Here is a 19,842-nt window from a genome sequence, read left to right as displayed (position 1 = left end):
AAAGGAATATCTTTTTATATGACGGGGGTGGGTACAAGGGATTGAATTCAGGGGCACAGGACCACTGAGCCACACCCCCAACCCTATTTTGTATTTTTTTTATTTAGAGACAGGGTCTGAGTTGCTTAGCACCTCGCTTTTGCTGAGGCTGACTTTGAACTCATGATCCTCCTGTCTCAGCCTCCCCAGCTGCTGAGATTACAGGCGTAAGGAATATCTTTAAAGTACTCAAAGATTAAAAACTGTCACTCTATAGCTACAAGATATATAATGAGGACACTAGTCCTAGTATCTGATGAAATAAAGAATTAAATGGAGAGATAGCCCATGTTTGTGTGCAAGAAGACTCAATATATTGTCAAGATGTCAGTTCTTCCCAACATTTAATAGATTCAATGAACTCCTAATCAAAATCCCATTTAAATTAAAAATTTGCCCCCTGCACTGTCAAAAGAATGAGAAGACCAGTCAAAGATTAGAAGAAAATATTTGCAAAAAGGACACATCAGAACTTGGGAGTGCTTTACAGAACTCAATCCCTAGCACCAAAGGAAAAAATAAAATAAAAAGATGTATCTGAAAAAGGACTGTTGAATATTAGGCTCATGTGTGAGACAATGCAAGAAGGTTCAGAGGAGAAATGATTAGGTTGTGAGAGGTCTTAGCCCTGTGAATTAATCCCCTGATAGAATTATCTGAGTGGTAACTGAAGTGGTAGGGTGTGGCTGGAGAAGGTGAGATTAGGGATGTGGCTTTGGGGTATACATTTGTATCTGGCAAGTAGAGACCACTCTCTCCTTCCTAATCACCATGTGAGCAGCTTCCCTCTGCCACACTCTTCTACCAGGTTGTTCCTGCCTCACCTGGAGTCCTGAGGAATGGAGCTGACCTTCTGTGGACTGAGACTCTGAAACTGTGAGCCCTTAAATAAACTTTTCCTCCTCTGAAGCTGTTCTTGTAAGATCATTTCAGTCACTGTTAGCCAAAATGTACAGAGATTTCTTAAAACTCAACAATAAAAAATGAAAATGGCAAAGATCTGAAAAGATACCCCGTCAAAGAAGATGTATCAATAGTAAATTAGCATATGCAAAGATGTTAAACCTATGTCATTAGTAAACTACAAATTAAAACAATGAAATATCGCACTGTGATGTAGTAGCTAGCATTGAGCAGTAAAATACAAGCAAGGTCACACGTGTTCTTTAAAGTACTTCTAAAGTAGACAAGAAAGCAAAGGGTAGTAGTTTAATTTGTAGAAAATAAACAGAAGGGGCTAGGGCTGTGGCTCAGAAGCACTTGCCTACCACATGTGAAGCACTGGGGTTCAATCCTTAGCACCACATAAAAATAAATAAACAAAGGTATTGTGTCCAACTACAACTAAAATAAAATTTTTTAAAATAAAAATAAAAAATTAGTTTTTTAAAAAAGAAACTAAACAGAAGCAAGGGAGCTAGTTGAAATCATATCAAGAGAAAAGGATTAATGGGACTAACTCTTGATAGGGTCCACAATGGTGAATGTTAAGTTAGGAATTATAGCTATTAAGTGTCCCCACTTGCCTGGGAAGGAGGATTCCTTTAGTAGTGCAGGTAAGGTAAAGTAACTTCTGACTAGTATGGATTCCAGTGCCCACATTAACATGGGATTGACTTGTTGACGAAGACCCCCTAAATAGAATGGCCACCATGACAGTTCCGAGAGGACCAACTAAGGTAAAAAACTCCATTGCCCACATGAAGGAGAAACTGGACATCTGATTGGCAAGAGTACAGAAGGTGGCCCCAAGTTCTGGTAAACATCAAACAGTAATAAACTAACTTGGAGACAGCGTTGTCTCCTTGTCATCCTTCGCTCGGGAACAGTCCACTCTCTCATCAAGAGTTGCTCTACACTTAAGTCTCACTTTGTTTTTTATAATAAAGTTCTCTTACATGACTTTTGGTGTCTGACTTTAAATTTTCCTCTGTTGTAACATAAGAACCAAGGTTTGGAGTTTCAGCTCCCTGCTATCCTATACACTATCAGGATGGCAAAAAATAAGCACCGATAACCACCAAATCCTCAGGGGACTGTGAAGCAAGAGAACTCTCATTCTTTACTGTTGGGAATGCAAAATGGTATATCCACTTCAGAAGAAAGTTCAACAGTTTCCGGTAAAATTAAACATAATAACTCAGTATAAGATCATGCCTGCTTGGTATTTACCTAAAGGAGTTAAAACTATATGTACACAAAAGCATACACATGGATGTTGATAGCAGCTTTACTCAAAACTTGTCAAAACCTGCAAATAACATGAGGTTTTTTTCAGTAAGTAAATAGGGAATCAACTGGTATATCCAGATATTGGGGTAATGTTCAGTTGCTAAAAGAAATGAGCAAGTGACCAAGAAAAACACAAGGGGAACCTTAAATGCATTATAATTAACTGAAACAAGCAATCGTAAAAGGTAACATACTATATGATTCCAACTATATCACATTATGGAAACGAAAAAACCAGGGAATTAGTAAAAGCTCAGTGTTTGCCAGGGGCTAGGGAACAGGAGAAATGAATAGTGGGGAACAAAGAATTTTAGGGCAGAGAAATTACTGTGTACTACATAATGGTGGAGCCATGCTGTTATAGAGTTGTTAGAACTCACAGAATGCAGAACACAAAGTGAACCCTAACAAAAAGTATGGCTTCTGAATGTTGGTGTGTCAGTGTAGTTCATCAGTGTAATCAATGTATCACTGGTACAGATACAGTGGTAGATGATCTGTGAAGAGGTAAGAGGTTTATGGGAACTCTGTACTTTCCACTCAATTTTACTATGAAAGTAAAACCGTTACAAAACACAAAATTAAAATCAGTGGTTGGGTAGGTGTGGTAGTGCACGCCTGTAATCCCAGCAGCCTGGGAGGCTAAAGCAGGAGGATCGCAAGTTCAAAGTCAGCCTCAGCAAAAGCAAGGCGGTAAGCAACTCTAAACGCACTGTCTCTAAATAAAATATGAAAACAGGGGCAGGGGTTGTGGCTCAACTGTCAAGTGCCCCCTGAGTTCAATCCCCAGTACCAAAAAACAAAAAAACAAAACAAACAAAAAAACAGTGATTGCCAGAGTTGAGTGGGTGGGAGGAAATGTCTGACAACAAAGGGACACAGGAAAATTTGGGGAGTGATGACACTGCTCCATATTATAACTGTGGTGGTGGCTGGTGGTTAAATACATGTTTGAAAAAGATCTGTATAATGATGAGTTCTATTATATGTAATTACACTTTATTTTTGAGAAAAAAAATTTAAAGACTTTTAAGAAATATACAACATTAGGAACAGAACTTTGACAAAAAACCAAAGCAAGGGATTAGAACAACTACCAAAAATTATAATTCAAGGAAATTTCCTGATTAAAGAAAAAATCAACTACACATTGAAAGCAAACAATATACCTGACAATACAATATAAAAACAACAACATCAAGATATAGTAAAATTACTGATTTATGATTAAAAATATCCTCTGGGTTCTAGGCAATAACCAACAAGAGAAAGAAAATTAGACTGCCAGCAAACCTACAGTAAAGCTTTGTGCTATAGGAAAAAAAAAAAAGAGTAAAACATACTTAAGATACTTAAGGAGAAATGAATAAGCCAAGGATTTTATATTCAGCAAAACTGATATTTAAATATAAAGAGCACAAACTTTAATGTAAGAAATTTAAGGAATACTATTCCCATGAACACTTTCTTTTTCTTCCTTTTTATTTGTGTGTGTGTGTGGTTTTTTTGTTGTTGTTGTTTTTTGTTTTTTTTTTTTTGTGGTGCTGGGGATTGAACCCAGGGCTTCACACATGCTAGACAAATGTTTTACCAACTGACCTATATTCCTAGCCCTCCCATGAACTCTTTCTAAAAAATCTAGAGAACAAGCTGACATTCAAAACGATTAGACATATGATTTGCTAGGGTCACTTAATGTATGATATAAAACTAAGACTAAATAGGGGTTATGCAGGTTAAATATTTGGGAATGCTGACAGAATGAGGGCTTTGATAACACAGAAACCATACAACTATTTAAAAAATAGAATAAAAGACAAAGACTTTTCTGCTCTGAGTAAGCATTCTGGTGATGGTATTTTTTTTTTTTTTTTTTTTTTTTTTTTTACTTTTCAAAAATTTCTTCTAATTAGTTATATGTGACAGTAGAATACATTTTGACACATCATACATAAATGGAGTATAACTCCACTCTGGTTGTACATGATGTAGAGTTACACAGATCATGTAATTATATATGCACATAGGTAATAATGTCTGACTCATTCTGCTCTCATTCTTATCTCCATACCTGCTTCCCCTCCCCTTCACTCCCTTCTGTCTAATCCAAAGTGCCTCTATTCTCCCTCCCACTTACTATGAATTAGCATCCGTATATCAAGAGAAAACATTTGGCCTTTGGTTTTATGGGACTGTCTTATTTCTCTTAGCATAATTTTCCAGTTCCACCCATTTACCAGCAAATGCTATAATTTCATTCTTCATTAAGGCTGAGAAATATTCCATTGGGTATATATACCACTTTTTCTTAATCCATTCATGTGTTGAGGGGCACCTAGGTTGGTTTCATAGTTTAGTTATTGTGAACTGAGCTTCTGTAAACGTTAATGTGGCTACAGCACTATACTATGCTGATTTAAAGTCCTTTGGATACATACTGAGAAGTGGGAAAACTGGGCCAAATGGTGGTTCCATTCCAAGTTTTCTGAGGAATCATCATAATGCTTTCCATACTGGTTGCACCAATTTACGTCTATACCTTTCCCCCCATATCCTCACCAACATTTATTATTGCTTGCATCCTTGATAATTACCATTCTGACTGAAGAGAGATGAAATCTCAGTGTAGTTCTAGTCTGCACTTCTCTAATTGCTAGAGATGTTGAACACTGTTTGTTCAATTTATTTGTTGATCAATTGGATTTCTTCTGTGAAGTGCCTGTTCAGTTCCTTAGCCCATTTATTGATTGGGTTATTTGGGGTTTTTTGGTATTGAGTATTTTGAGTTCTTTATATATCCTGGAGATTAATGTTCTATCTGAGGTTCATGTGATAAAGATTTTCCACCATTATGTAGGCTCTCACGTCATGTTCTTAATTGTTTCCTTTGTTGTGAAGAAGCTTGTTAGTTTGATTCCATCCCATGTATTGATTTTTTTATTTTACTTCTTATGCTTTAGGAGTCCGGTTAAGAAAGTCAGTTCCTAAGCCAACATGATGTAGCTTTGGGCCTACTTTTTCTTTTATTAGGCACAGGGTCTCTGTTCTAGTGCCTAAGTCTTTCTGGCACCTTTGTCTAGTATGAGATAACTGTATTTATGTGGGTTTGCCTCTGTGTCTTCTAGTCTGGTCTACATATCTATTTTGGGGCCAATACCATGTCATTTTGTTACTATGGCTCTGTAGTATACATAGTATAACTCAAGGTTTGGTATTGTAATGACTCTCTTTTCTTCTGGTACCAGAGATTAAACTTAGGGGCATTCAACCACTAAGCCACATCCCTAGTCCTATTTTGCATTTTGTTTAGAGACAGGTCTCACTGAGTTGCTTAGCACCTAAGTTGTTGAGGTTGGCTTTCCTGCCTCAGCCTCCCTAGCGGCTGGGATTACAGGCATGTGCCACCACACCAGGCCACTTTCCTTGCTACAGCTAGCTTTGGCTACTCTGGGTTTCTTTTATTTTTCCAAATGAACTTCATGACTGTTTTTTCTATTTCTATGAAGAATATCATTGGGATATTAATAGGAATTGCATTAAATCTGTTTAACACTTTTGGTAATATGGCCATTTTGACAATATTAATTCTGCCTATCCAATTATCAAGAACACAAGCAACAATAGGTGTTGGCGAGATGTGTGGAAAAAGGTACACTCATACATTGCTGGTGGGGTTGCAAATTAGTGCAGCCACTCTGGAAAGCAGTATGGAGATTCCCTCAGAAAGCTTGGAATGGAACCACCATTTGACCCACCTATCCCACTCCTTGGCCTATACCCAAAGGACTTAAAAATCAGCATACTACAGAGATACAGCCACATCAATGTTCATAGCTGCTCAATTCACAATAGCCAGACTGTGGAACCAACCTAGATGTCCTTCAATTGATGGATAAAGAAACTGTGGCATATATATACATGGAATATTACTCAGCCATAAAGAATGATAAAATTATGGCATTTGCAGGCAATGGATGAAATTGGAGAATATCATGCTAAGTGCGGTAAGCCAATCTCAAAAAACCAAAGGACGAATAATCTCGCTTGATAAACGGATGATGACACATAATGGGGGGTGGGAGGGGTTAGGGTTAGGGCTAGGGAGGGGGGGGCAAGAATGGGAGGAAGGAAGTACTGTATAGAGGGAGAAGAGGGGTGGGAGGGGTGGGGGGGGAGGGAAAAAATAACAATGAATCAAACAACATTACCCGATGTAAATTTATGATTACACAAATGGTATGCCTTTACTCCATGTACAGAGAAACATGTATCCCATTTGTTAACAATAAAAAAAAAATTCTGTCTTTCACCTCTTTTGTTACATTAATTCCAAATACTTAAAAATTTTTGAGACTATTGTGTGGTAATGGTATTATTAAACCGTTATTCTGAGACGTGTGTGTAATACAAGATAATGAAAGTAAGTAAACATGGGATATTCAAATTCTATCATCACTTATACCTGAGAACCAGGACCCTCAGTATGAAAAGAAGATACAAATAATAGTTGCAGAAAAAGTTTTTAAACCTTATCTTAAATTTGAATCCAAAGTATCAGTGTGCTTTCATATTTTAATTTTAAATATCAAAATAACTTTAGCTCAAAATGTTTTGTCATATATAAACATGTATATATTACATATCACATTTTTATTCATAAATGTATACAAACATACGTGTCTGTGTGTGTGTGTGTGTGTGTGTGTGTGTGTGTGTGGTGTGTGTGTGTGTGTGAATATATAAAAGAGGGGGGTGAGGGAATCCTATCCTAGCTTATGATCTTGAAATAACATTTCCAACTTAAAAAAAAGAAAAAGTCCTGGAAAAATGACTTATGGTTTGACATAAAAAATAGCACAAGATGAGCCAAGAAAATCTTTTCAAACCAGACCGAAAGGAACCTACCAAAGAACTTATGCTTGCGTCATGAACTCAGAAGTCAGTTAAAAGGTTCACCCTTAGCCAAAAACAGGACAATTTAAATATCAATTTAGTTATAACTGCAAATCGCCAAATAAGTTTGAAACCCAATGCTTTAATATACTAGTTATAATAATACTTAAAAAACCTAACGCAAAGGATGACAGTTTATCTTGAAGACTAGTAAATAAAAGGGCGGGGGGACAAGTATTCTTTCCTATAAAATTGCATATCAAATAGTAAATGAGGGTTAAGTCTCTCTTTATAAAATATCTCAGCTTAAAGAATGCTAGAATTAGAATATCACTATTTGCAACCCTCAAAGGATTAATAGCTTTGGGCAAAGAACAGCAATAGAAAAGAAGGCATTTAGATCCCATGTGTGATAAGAAAAAAGCAATCCCACCTACAGGCCCCCATCTGTAAAACAGCAGAAATCCTACAAAGAGCTGAAACCTCAATCTTATCAAGTCTCTGAATCTAAGCTGCCAATCTGCAGCAAATGCCTGAAGATGAAGAACATGCTGAGATACTTATAATTATGCAATCTGCAAAACACAGATCATGGGAAACTGAAGAAAAGAAAAAGATGATGGGATGGCCCTATAATTGAGACATATAAAAGGAGGTTGGGGGGCTTAAATTATAATGCTTAGGTAAACAATTTGAGATTAAAACTACAAGAAAAAAAGGAGAAAATGATTACTATAAATGTCAGGACAATGGTTACTTTAGGGAGCAACCTGGGGGTCGTGATTGGCTACGGCATGTGGTGAGGGTTCTGGGCAAAGTGAGAAAGTTCTAATTCTTGACTTTGGTAGTAGTCACAGGCTTTTTGGTCTCCTAAGAATTCATCTGGCCAAGGGTTATGGCAAACACCTGTAATCCCAGAAGATTGGAAAGCTGATGTAGAGGAACGAAAGTTTAATGCAGCCTCAGGAATTTAAGAGAGGCCCTAAGCAAATTAGCAAGACCTTATCCCTGTGTTCAATTCCCAGTACCCACCCGCCCTCAAAAAAGAATCCTTTAATACACTATAGTTTTCTTGTGTTTCATCTGAACAACATGCTTTCTTTAGAAATATAAGTGTCTCATAAAGAGCTATCTGACTTATCTGGTCACCTGTAAATAGCAAAAAGAACTCACCACCCATCCCTCTAGAAGCATAAGAGCACAGGAGCTAACCACCGGTCCAGGATTCCAGAACCTCAGATCCCTTGAACTATTAGTATAGGGATCTTAAGAAACTGAAGGTAAATCTTCTACATGAAATAATTATCTTAGCATGAAATAAACTGAGTCTAGACCATTTTATACACAGAAACTTATGTGTTAAAATTAAGACAATAAAGTGATCTTCCTATTAATGGTTTATTAATTACAATGTCTCATTCTCTAAACCCATGCAACCAATAGCTTATAGTCCATGAGAATAGTTGGTAAAAATATAACTGCTAAGAATGTTACTTTAGAGAAGTGTTCCTCTTCCTTCCTTACTACCTTGTAAACAGAACTTCTCCCGCCCAAGTTCAGAATAAGTAGATAACAGTCATTTAAAATTGCCTTCAAGTTCCCAGAATAAGGTAGAGATAGGGAGAGTGGAGCGTCCTCTTAGTCACAACGATAATAATCTCATGACCTGAGTGAGCAGTTTCTAGCTTATCCTAATGTTGTAAAGGAAGGAAACTTCTCTACAAGTAAAGGACTTATAATCTAAAAACTGCTAATACAAGCTGAAAAATATGGAGAGAAAAATACAGTTAAATACCAATCCTGTAAAAGTTAAATAGGAATGGTGGGAACAGTGTCTGCCCACCCTTTGAGAGTAACTACTAAATAAGAACGTACTTTTATCTGGGCTCTCCTGGCAGAGAAAGCCAAATATGACAGGAGACAGGTAAGAAAGAGAGAAATTTAATTATCATTATCACACCAATTTTACTGAACTGAACTTGGTACAACATTTTTGATATCAAAAGAGGGAAAACAGGAGACACTGATGGGTATCAACCTCCAAAATGGCAGATGAGGGTATTTAAGTTGACCCAATAGGTACATTAGAAATTCTGAGCTCACAAAGGATTATTATCATCATTACTTTCTTTTTCTTACTAGTATATCTAGATTTGGTAATTATATTTTGTCTATATTCTCTCTTCCTCTCACTTCTTAATATGACATAAGCTCTCAAGGACAGGGACTTTTTTTTATTTGCATAGTACCAGATAAAATGTTTTTATACAATATCTGCTCAGTGTATTTGCTGCATTAAATTAAAATGAACAAGAGCAGTCAGTTAAGAGAATATTCTGTACTTTTTAGCAAATAAAAATTAGGACACACTGGAAGGAAAATATAGGGAAGCATATTAGGCCAACATTAACACAGAACTTCTTTAGCGCGTTTGCCCTGAGAAGAAACAATGTCCCTTTACTACCCTGAAATATTTAAAGAAGCTGTTTGCCCATGAGTAGGGACACTGGGGAAAGAATATTCTCAGTGGGTCCATAGACACATATATTTCTTTGACTATATCCAAGTTGCACTAAAGATTTGAATGAAAACTTTTGAGATCTGCTGCAAATTAAGAATATGTTTTTGAATAAAGGTGACCTAAGAGACTCGGATTGAAATGCAAATGAGTAAGGAGAAATAAATCTATCCCCAAACTTATACAGAATAGCATTAAACATTCCACAGGTTATCATCATTTCGTCTTTGATATTATTATCCCCATTTTATAAAACGGGATACTGAAGAGTAAACAACAGATGGGGTTTGAACTCTGACTCAAACCACGGTCATTTCACTGAACTTTACTGTTTCTAAAAGAAATTAGTAGATGTAAATAATAATTATTGCTTTTTTTGTATACTAGCATTAGAAAACAATATTCTATCATATCTTAATTTCCATACCAGAAATTCAAGCTTCCATGTCTTACCACTTATTTCAAGCTCTGCCCAATGTGATTTCTTTCCATTTGCTGCTTCCTCAGAGGACATGATTGTGTACATCCTCCGAGGGTCAGGAGAGTCGTATTTTTCTTTGGGCATGCCTATTAAATGATAAAAAGAAACCAATGGTCATTTATCAGTGTTTTTACTTGTTTTATGAGCAGTGTCTGACATAATCACTCCTTCCTAGAATATTTAATTTGGCTCTGAGGTTATCTTTTCTCTTAGTTTCCCCTCCCATTTCTCTAGACTTAGCATGTTGGTAGATCTCCCTGCAGAGTTGTAATTATCTCCATTTTATCAACAGAAAACAGAAGTTCAAAAAAGTTTAAGCAATTTTTGCACTGTTACAGAGCCAGGCTTTGAACGTGTCTGATTAAAAGTTTAAATTATGTTATGTTGTCTCTCTGCTGATAGGAAGTAGAACTATTTTTTTCAAGCACAACAATGGATTTTGTTTAGTCAATGTACAGAAAGGTAAATAATCCTTTTTAAAAAGCTATCTGAGGGGCTGGGGCTGTAGCTCGGTGGCAGAGTGCTTGCCTTTAGCACACATGAGGCACTGGGTTGGATCCTTAGTGCCACATAAAAATAAGCAAAATAAAAGCATTCTGTCCATCTACAACTACAAAAAGAATTTTTTAAACAAAAAACTGCCTGAAATGACTAAAAATATAAATGGTGAGACTACAGAGAATACATGGTTTTGCTATATACTAATAAAGCAAAACTGTTCTCTTACATGTAAATTTCTTCTGTATAGAAATAAAATAGGTTTTTAGATTGATCTTAAAAATTCAACACAGAAAGCTATACAATTCCGTCTCATAATAATCTGGTAAAGGGCCCTTTGTGAATGACATCAATATACCACTAATAACCTAGAAAATATAAAATGCTACATAAGAGCCACCAGAGCTTGAGGACAACATTCCTTAAGTTTACAACCAAAAGCCACTATTCTGATCAGATTCTACTTACAAAACAACCATATGATCCTCATTAGCTTTTCCAAAGAGAATCTAGAAATGGTAAAAATTTATTCTAACCAGTTGAACATTTTGGCCCTATTATGCACAGGACTTCTCGATGAAAGTTCAGAAGTCTGATTACCAATCTTACGTGAGTATGGTGTGAATCAATGCCCAGAATCTGATTACACCTCAGAGAAGTGTTACTGAACTAAAAAGATCTGAAAACCAGGGCCTGGACCTGTGGTCACTCCATCAGTCATAATTCCTGCCACAGCAGCTACTCATTCCCTTTTTGGTTTTTCATAATGTAAGACTGTTTATCTGAAAATCTGACACACACATTAGTCTAAACTCCAAAGCAGCGAGGACATCTCTATATCTCAAACCCCTAAAATTGAGGGTTAAGGAGTAAAAAAAAAAAAAAAAACAGAATAAAAAAAGTTATAGCACATTGAACAATTAAGCTCCTGCAAGGAGGAACAACAAGAGCACATGTGCCCATTGAACAAGGTTATTCATTTTTCTGGGAGTTCAAGAAGGTACAGAATTAAGACTAGGTAAACAATAAAGGGATACATACAATTTAAGTTGTTCCCCAAGGCTTTGAAATCAACCAACTTGCCCTCTAAAAAGCACAACACGTCATTGAAGATTACAAACTAAAAATAATAAGCCCCCCACTTCAAAAAAGACTTGAAAACTGTCAAGAAGAATTACCAAAGAATATTTTTTAAAACAGGCATGGGCATGGTGGCGCACACATGTAATCCCAGTACCTAGGAGGCTGAGACAGGAGGATTTTGAGTTCAAAGTCAGCCTCAGCAACAATGAGGCACTAAGCAACTCATTGAGATCCTATCTCTAAATAAAATACCAAAGTGGGTTGGGGATGTGGCTCAGTGGTGTGCCCAAGTTAAATCCTCAGTTACCCCACTCTCCCCCAAAAAACAGGTAGGCCAGAGTCAGCAGATACACAGCGCCTTACTACTTAATCTCCTACTCTACCAATCCATTGCTAGACAACGCTACTGATCCTGGCAGCATAAAATCCATCCCTGATCTAGGGATGTTACATCAGAGTATCATTTTTTTAATCTTGGAACAATTATTTCATTTAAAGAAACAAGGATATTAAATATCATGTTTACTAGAAAGATAAGCTGTTATAACTAAATATTTATGAAAGCTTAAAGATGCATCTAAAACCATCCTGGGAAAAACCTGTGGTACACAGTAGAGTTAGAAACCTACCACAACAGATTAAAAAAGACTATTCTGTGGCATTTTTAAATTAAGAACGGCTCTCCTTATGATTTGGATGTGAGTGTCCACCCAAAGCTCGTGAGACAATGCAAGGAGGTTTAGAGGAGAAATGATTGGGTTATGAGGGTCTTAACCCAATCAGTAAATTAATCCTCCTGATAGGATTTACTGAGTGGTGACTGTAAGCAAGTAAGGTGTGGATGGAGGAGGTAGGTCATTGGGGTTGTGGGTTTTGGGGTTTGTATTTTGTATCTGGCAAGTATAATCTATCTCTCTCTCTCTGCTTCCTGACCATCATGTGAGCTGCTTCCTTCCACCACACTCTTCCACCCTGATGGTAAGCCTCAAGGAATGGAGCTGGCTGCCTATGGACTGAGACCTCTGAAATAGTGAGCTCCCAAATAAACTTTTCCTCCTCTATAATTGTTCTTATCAGGTCTTTTTGTCACAGCAGAGAAAAAGCTGACTAAAAGCAAAAAAAAAAAAAAAAAAAAAAGGGGGGGGGGTGGAAGAAACAGTGGAATGAAGACACAAAAGCCAAGTGTAAAAAGTTCCACCCCTGTTAGTTCAGCCCCCTACAGATCCCTATTGATTAACGGTTCCCCCGTTAAAGCACTGAAATTAAGTGCTGCGTATTTTAATTTCCTCCAGTTAGGAGGCAACTGGAAAGAAATATCTGCTGAATATAGGGATATCAGAAGGAAGAGTAACAGTTGGTATTTTTGTTTGTTTGTTTTTAAACCAGGAATCAAACTCATGCTCAACCAAAATTGTATACAATCAAATATTGGAGTTTCCCCCATACACAAAAACAAGAGCTGAAACCCACCAATCACAATTGACCCTAGTCAAAAGGTATGCCACAGCCCTCCCTCTCCCTCTCTCTATAAGCAAAAGAAAAGCCCAACTTTCAAAATGAATCTTTAAGGTAAAACGGTACCTAAGAATCCACCATAAAAGAAAGGACAAACCATTTTTTCTCTCTACTCTTATACTTCACACACAACACTTCTGTGACTTGAGAGTATGAAGGTTTTTCCCCACATACCAAAACAATTCTTCAGTGGACACTAGTGTTCTATAATTCAACCCAATCCTGGCATTATCTGAAGTTAAAGTTAAGACCCCACAGTTTAAGGGTTCATTCCCATAATACCCCTCCTTCAGATGCCAAAATCAAGTAACAGATTGTCACCCATACTTCTGACCAATAACCAGCTATGAACTATTCCCTCTTTGGGTTCAATTAATTTGCTAGGATGGTTCACAGAATCAGGAAAACATTTTATTGGTTTAATAAACATTGGTTTATTACAAAGGATTTTGTAAAGATACAGATGAACAGCCAGGTGAAGAGGTATCTCTAATACAGTAGTCCCCTCTTATCTGTGGGGGATATATTCCAAAGGCCCCCAATAGATTTCTGAAACCATGGACAATACCAAACATAATTTAATGCTCTTTCCATTTTAAGTGAGCACTTATCATACATGTGGCTGTAACTTTCGCAGCTAAAGATTTAATAGTACAAATTTCTTTTTCCTTTACAATTTCAAGTACAGAAGATTCACCCTTACTTATATCTTAGTAACCTCAGCATTCGATTTTGGTTTTTCTCTTTCACTTAAAGGAAGCACTTTACCTCTTTAGCATATCCAAATTGCCAGCATGACTACTCTTACACTCCAGGAACATTATTAAGTAAAATAAGAGTTAATGGAGCACTAGCTTTGTAGTACTATGACAATCTGATATTCCAGTTGGCAAGTGACTCAAGGATGGGTAGCAGACATAGAGTGGAAACACTGGATAAAGACATGATTCATATTCTGAGCACAGGATGCATGAGATTTCATCTTGCATTACTCAGGACAGAGTAAAATTAAAAACTTTATTTTTTTAATGGAATTTTCCATTTATTATTTTTGGACCATGGATAAAAGAAGCCTCAGAAAGAGAAACTGAGATAGGGGGGCAGGGTGAGCTACTATGCCAAGAAAACAAAGTTCTATGTAAAATAGACAATTATAAGTGTGGGACAGGAAATGTATGAAATGACTCTGGGGCATCTCTCAGTGTCAAAAAAAAAGTTTAATAGGGTCATCATGTCCACATAACATGGCAACTGCTAGACGGGTCCTCCTCACTGGTCAAGGTTATAACAATTTGAGCAAAAAGAATCTGAATTATAATGAACTGAAACACACTTAATGAAAATATATGAGTACCTCAAAAGAAAGTTAAAACAAAGAAGGGATAACGTGATCCTACCTGTGCTGTAGAAAAGGAACTGGAAGTGATATAAATGATGAATTAGTAGCAGAAAATACTACTACACTAATAAAGGCAAGATGAAGAGGGCAAGAAAGTGCACACACAGCATGCAAACTAGCCACCATCTGAAATAGGGAATAAACTAAAAACTAGCAAAAAGAGAACGATTTAAATGGTTATTTTTTCAGAAGGGAACTGTATTCTGAGTAAGCAAAACAGTCCCAAGTAGAAGGAGTCTAACTTTACAAAAGAAAGATACCTAATAAATGAAGTACAAAAGAATTTTTAAAAAAGCAACATTATGATGTACAATCATTTGTAATTCCTAATGAACATTACTCAGGAAAGGAATACAAACTGGATTCAACATTAGATAAATCATTGGTACTGACATAAGACTGAAGTAACATCACTACACAGGCTACTTTCTGATCATAAAGTAGACAATGTTCAAGGGAGGAATAAACTATTATCCACTCTGTTAATCTTACCAATACTACTGGTAAGAAAACCAGATGCTGAGTCATCAATGCTTATGCCTTGATTAAAAACTAGAGGAACTTGGTCAGCTGACACCAAAAGAACAATAAGACAATGAGGATGTGGGACTTTTTGCAGAACCTCTATGCTGCCTTCAACAAGTTGGTGTCAAGAATATTCTAGATTTGAAGAAAATTTAGGGATCAATGCATGGTTCCTACACTGGATTCATAAATCAAAACTAAAGAATATTTTGTGAACAGAGAAAAATTTAGTAAGTAGTTAAGCTGAGGTTTCAAGATGGCAGTATTGAGAAGGCTGCCTTCCTGGCTCTGCTCCTTGACATGAAACCAAGAAAGCAGTTAGGCAGCTTCTCAGTAAGGTGGGTGAGCAAAAACAAAAAAAGAAGACTTTACTGGACTTTAATACTGGACACTGAAAGCAGATCGAGAACTAGGAGGTTAGATATAATAAAATAAGGAAGAAATTCCCAGTGCTACAACCACTACTGTGGCCAGAGGAGCCAGCCAAAGGTCCTTCTGCAAGGAAAATGGAGGGATAAAGGAATTAAAGAAACCTGTACTTTTAGGAGACCTGAGGCATGTCTGGTTACAAAGAGTTTAGAGATCAAATATACCAATCCACTAAACTAAAAGGTATGCTGCGCAATATCCTTGTACAAAAAAAGCAGCCCCATATTTCCTGGCTGCATGCAGAAGACAGAGGAAGGAATCATTTTGCAGCCATGGCGCAGGGGTCAGCAGCTGGGGGAGCCAATTCCTGATAAACAAGAGTTTGGCCTGAAAATATAGGCCTGGTAATCCCACACTGCACAACACAGAATGTGCCTAAGTGACCAGGAGAAAATCAAAACGGAGAGAGGTTTTATACAGGGGAATATTGGCCAGGAAAATCCACCCAGCTCTTCCCCTCCAATCTGGTTGCTTGCAGGACCAGATGGGAGACAGGCCAGGCAAGGAATTTGAAAGGGCCTGCAACTGCTGGGCCCTGGAGGTGGCACTGATGTAAAATCTCCAGACCAAATGATATTCATCAAAGAGCTTGGAGCCTACCTAAGCCTAAACTCCATCTCCAGGAGTTCCACCTACTAGATTACCTCTCTCACTCCAGCAATCCACCCAGAGAGTAGGGCATCATTCTCAAGACATCCCCATCTACAAAGATGAGAATCTTTTGAACTCCAACAGAAACAATTCTTTTCATGGAGATGTTATTTTTCTCTCTTTTTTTCCCTTTCTGTTTAATCCAATTAATGGTTCATGGACATTTATATATGCTCATATTTTTATTTTTTCTCATTTCCAGCATTTATTTAAAATTTCTTTTAGTTGTTAATGGATCTTTATAGTTTTTTATTTATATGCGGTGCTGAGAATCAAACCCAATGCCTCACACATGCTAGGCAAGTGCTCTTACCACTAAGCTACAACCCCAGTCCCCATTCCTAGCATTTTTGAAGGCAGTTATTTTTCATGAATCAGTTTTTTTGAGGACTAGAAAGTCTGATTAGTATATTTCTGTTTTGCTTTATATTCTTTTTATTTTTAAATTTAAAAATTTTTACTTTACATATATTTTTTCTCACCTGTTTCCCTTGATTCTTTCTCTCATCTTCTGCTTAGTCAATTTCTATTGTTCTCTTTGACTCTTCCTTTAATTTTTACTTCTATCTTCTCTCCTCCTCCCTCAAAATCATCACATCCTATATCATTTCTGTTTTCACCCTATCCACCATTTGAAATTATAACACCTTTTACAAGCTTACTGTTTTTATTGCAGGCAAAAACTTATAGTATCTGTTTGTTGTGACAATTAACATTGTAGACATCAGAGCAGGAACTATTTGGTTTAATGCTGTGCATTGTTCCCATTGGTTGTTGTTAATTGTCTCCCCCTCAATAGTGAGGTACTGGAAACCTTAGAGACACTGAGTCTACAGGGTAGAAACTCTACTGCCTCAGATCCATACTGTTACATGGATAGACACACAAACAACATGAAAAAATAAGGGAACAAATCACCCCCAAATAAACCAGAATTTATTGACAACACAGTGGAGGAAATGTCAGAGAACAAGTTTGGAATGCACATAGTTAAACTGATTTGCAAGGCAAAGGATGAAATAAGGAGTGAAATCAGAGAGAAAATATAGAAGTAAAAGATCACTCCAATAAATAGAGAGATCCTGAAAAAAAAAAAAAAAAAAAAAACAAATTCTCAAAATAAAGGAATTAATAAATCAAATTAAAGAGTCAATGGAAAGTACCATAAAAAAACTAGATCACTTGGAAGACAGATTCTGGCAATGAAGATAAAATATATAATCTTAAAAATAAAGTTGACTGTAGAGAAGCGATGTGAAGAGATCATGAACAGAACTTCCAAGAAATATGGGATAACCTGAAAGATCAAATTTAAGACTTATCAGGACAGATGAAGGCTAGAGATACAAATGAAAGGAATGAACAATCTTTTCAATGAAATAATATTAGAAATTTCCCAAGCCCAATGAATGAAATGGAAACTCAAATACAGGAGGCTTACAGGATCCCCAATATACAAAATTATAATAGAGCCACATCAAGGCACATTATAAAGAAAATGCCTAACATTCAGAATAAAGACAGAATTTTAAAAGCTGCCAGAGAAAATTAACAGGTAACATTTAGATGGAAACCAGTCCAGATTGCAGCTGATTTCTCAACCCAGACCCTCAAAGCAAGGTGGTCTTGGAATAATATATAACAAGATCTGAAAGAAAATGCGTGCCAGGCAAGAATACTACACCCAGCAAAATTAAGTTTCAGAATTGACAATGAAAAAAAAACTTTTCATGATAAACAAAATTTAAAAGTATTCACAACTAGAAAGATTGTACTACAAAACATACCCAATAAGATATTTCATGAAGAAGATATAAAAATGAAAACCAGAAAAGGGAGAAACTACATTAGAAAAATAGTCACTCAAAGGAGAAACTAATTCAATTAAAAAACAAATAAATCAAAATGACAGGGAATAAAAATCATTTTTCAATAGTAACAATGAAGGTAAATGGCCTGAACTCATCAATCCAAAGACACAGACTGGAAGATTGGACTGAAATACAAAATCCAGTAATATGCTGTCTCCAAGAGACTCACCTCATGGGCAAAGACATCCCACACACTGAAGGTAAAAAGATGTGAAAAAACATCATTCACATGGATCTCACAAAGACCCAAGAGTTTCTATCCTCATATCAGATAAAGTAGACTTCAAGCCAAAGTTAATCAGAAGAGATGGAGGACATTTCAAACTGCTTAAGAGAATTATATATCAACATAACATCTTAAGTTATTAACAATCTTAATTTATGTCCCAAACAATGGAGTATCTATGAATGTCAAATAAACCCTTCTCAACTTAAAGAATCAAACAGATCACAACACAATAATACTGGGTGACTTTAACACACCTCTCTCGCCATTGGATAGATACTCCAAACAAAAAATACATAAAAAAGGTACAGAACTAAAAAATACAATTAATAATTTAGACTTAACAGACATATATAGACTATTTCATCCCTCAATAACTGAATATACTTTCTTCTCAGCAGCACACAGACCTTCTCTCAAACTGACTGTAGCTTATAACACAAAGCAACTCTTAGCAATTACAAAAAAAGAGATAATAACCTTGAATTCTATAGGATCATAATGGAATGAAACTAGAAATCAATAAAATAAAAAATACAAGTTAGTCTAACACCTGGAGACTAAATAATTGGATAGCAGAAGAAATAGGGGATGAAATTAAAAAAATACTTAGAGGTAAATGAGACAATACAACATAAAAAATCTCTGGGATAATATGAAGGCAGTTCAAAGAGGAAGGTTCATTGCATGGGGCTCATTCATTAAAAGAATAGAAAGTTAAAAAGTCACTTAATAAATACCCTAACATTACATCTCAAAGCCCAAGAAAAGAACAACAAATTAACACCAAAAGCAGAAGACCAGAAATAATTAAAAGCAGAGGTGAAATCAGTGAAATTGAAACAAAACAAAAAATAAAAAAATTGACAAAACAAAAAGTTGGTTCTTGGGGGGAAAACAAAAATCAATAAAATTGATAAACCCTTAGCTAAGTTAACGAAGAGAAGAGAGAGAACTGAAATTACTAAAATTTGTGATAAAAAGGAAATATCATAAAAGACACTCCTGAAATAAAAATAATTAGAAACGATTTTGGAAATTTATACTCTAATAGAAAGCCCTAAAGACAATGACACATTTCTAGACCTACTCAAATTGAATCACAAGGACATACACAATTTAAAGAGATCAATTTCAAGCAATGAAATTGAAGACACCATCAAAATCCTACCTACCAAAATGAAAAGCCCAGTACCAGATGGATTTTCAGTCAATTTCTACCAGACCTTCAAAGAACTAATACCAATCCTCCTCAAATTATTCCATGAGATGGAAAAGGAGGGAACCCTTCCAAACTCATTCTATGAAGTTAGTATCACCCTGACTCCAAAATCAGACAAAGACACATTAAGGAAAGAAAACTTCTTGACGAACACAGATGCAAAAATTCTTAAGAAAATTTTGGCAAACTGTATATAAAAACATAAAAAGAGAGTGCACCATGATCAAGTGGGTTCATCCCAGGGATGCAAGATTGGTTCA

At 36.2% G+C, this 19,842-nt stretch overlaps 1 protein-coding gene across 3 annotated transcripts in view; it reads right to left on the bottom strand.

Moving 5' to 3' along the window:
• Positions 1-19,842, bottom strand: part of CNOT6 (CCR4-NOT transcription complex subunit 6) — an 88,969-nt gene that overhangs the window by 52,172 nt on the left and 16,955 nt on the right. For all 3 annotated transcript variants that reach the window (XM_079144165.1, XM_079144166.1, XM_079144167.1), the window contains one exon: positions 10,136-10,249. In XM_079144165.1, coding sequence (XP_079000291.1) covers positions 10,136-10,249 — 114 coding nt within the window. The remainder of the gene's footprint in view (positions 1-10,135; positions 10,250-19,842) is intronic.

Source organism: Sciurus vulgaris (genome assembly GCF_902686455.1).
Source record: "Sciurus vulgaris genome assembly, chromosome: 6".
Lineage (NCBI taxonomy): Eukaryota > Metazoa > Chordata > Mammalia > Rodentia > Sciuridae > Sciurus > Sciurus vulgaris.
This window is presented reverse-complemented; position numbering and strand designations above follow the sequence as displayed.